This window comes from Cicer arietinum, unplaced genomic scaffold, assembly GCF_000331145.2.
Source record: "Cicer arietinum cultivar CDC Frontier isolate Library 1 unplaced genomic scaffold, Cicar.CDCFrontier_v2.0 Ca_scaffold_5415_v2.0, whole genome shotgun sequence".
NCBI lineage: Eukaryota > Viridiplantae > Streptophyta > Magnoliopsida > Fabales > Fabaceae > Cicer > Cicer arietinum.
The window spans coordinates 1-1,612 of record NW_027339062.1 but is presented as its reverse complement, the minus strand read 5'-3'; the positions used below and the strand labels follow the sequence as shown (position 1 = coordinate 1,612).

General features: G+C 35.4%; 1 protein-coding gene across 1 annotated transcript; it reads right to left on the bottom strand.

Annotated features, from left to right (window-relative positions):
• Nucleotides 1-22: 22 nt before the first annotated feature.
• On the bottom strand, nt 23-1,524 carry LOC101500850 (2-oxoglutarate-dependent dioxygenase 19-like). The gene has a single exon (XM_004517109.4). The coding sequence runs from the start codon at nt 1,031-1,033 to the stop codon at nt 560-562; it is 474 nt and encodes a 157-aa protein (XP_004517166.1). The 5' UTR covers nt 1,034-1,524; the 3' UTR covers nt 23-559.
• Between the last annotated feature and the right edge of the window lie 88 nt (nt 1,525-1,612).

The window sequence follows — 1,612 nt, the reverse complement described above, 5'->3', positions numbered from 1 at the left end:
TACATTGAAATACCAACAAAAGTCAAGGAAATAAAGATGATGCATATTGAAGTCTTTAACACACAGTAATAAAATAACTAAATATTAAAACTCAAATCCATGTTCTAGCATAGGAATCAAAGATAAACATCATCTTCATTAGCATATTCTTCTTCCTCTTCTTCCTATGTGAAAGTTGAAACAACAAAGAGAAGGAAGAAACAAGAAATAATAGCGAGATCTCCCTGGGATTAACTACGCCGGACTAGCGGGATCTCGCCGGGATCTTGCTTCACGCTGTCGCGGTCAAGCACTACACTGTATCGGGACAGCGGGATGAATCTCACCAAAAAACGTTGGGATTAACTACCTAGGCCAAAGATCTAATATAGTACTCCGGTATTATCTTAAAATTTAGATTGTGTATGATTCGGACCCACAAAATCAATTCATAATGCGTCGGATACTCATCACTTATAAACAATTTTCCAATCCTATCATATCCAATTCACATGAGACTTTCAATAATTAATGAACGAATAATGAATAATTAGTAAGGATTGAAAATTAATTAACTTAACTACCTGAATTGTGGAGGGTATTGAGGGGATGGATTAGACCATTGAATAACCCGATTATCAAATTCATCAGAAGTCAGAGGAATAAAGGTGGGATCTTTAGAAAGAAAATCAAACACTTCTTTCCAGTCTCTAACGTTCTTGGTATGCTCTGTATCATAATAACCAGTAGGATTGATCTCATCTCTTCCAACTTTCTTCTTATCCTCCAAACTCTGAGCAAAGAACTTTCTAGAAGCTTCCTCAAGCTTCTGCCTAAGACTAAGGGACACCCCATGGTTTGTGACTTGAAAGAAACCCCACTCTTTGCATGCAGTTCCAATTTCCTTCACTAAGGTATCAATGTCATATTGATCTGGAGCTGCATGGGGGAGTATAGGGGAGAGGTCAATTTCGGGAATTCCTTTGGCTTCGATAATGGATAGTTTTGGTCTATGTTGTTGGTCTTGGACAAAAGCTGGGTCCACCTCTCCCATTGTTGTTCTGTTGCTAGAGTTGATAAATCAATGGTTAAGATGGTTTATTGTGTTTCTCTTATATAAAGGTTGTTTACAAATGACAAAAAATATGTGTAGGAAAATTGTAAAAGCAGAATCAGCATTATTGGCATTGTTAGTCCAAGTACATACAATGAATCTGGACTAGTTTTGGCATATCTGGATTTTTCCCGTCACATTTTGAAATTCAACTTATATTAATAGTGTGTGTATTTTTTTTAAAGATGCTTGCGGCAAAACTGAGTGTGCATGGAGAAGAGGGGTATTACGGGTTCAAACTCGCGCCCTAACATATCAAGGGTCCCTGCAGTCTTTTACCCTTTAAGTTGTACTTATAAGATTGTATGTATCTTAACTATATCGGTTGTGTTATTTGAACACCAAAATATAAACACCCTATGAATTTATCTTTATCTCTCTCAGTTTTTATCTTTTACACCTTGCGTATATTTCAAAAATACACAAAAAAACGAAGGACAGTATTTGACAACAATATTCTGATGTTCAAAAATCATTTCTCATAATATATATATATATATATATATATATATATATAGG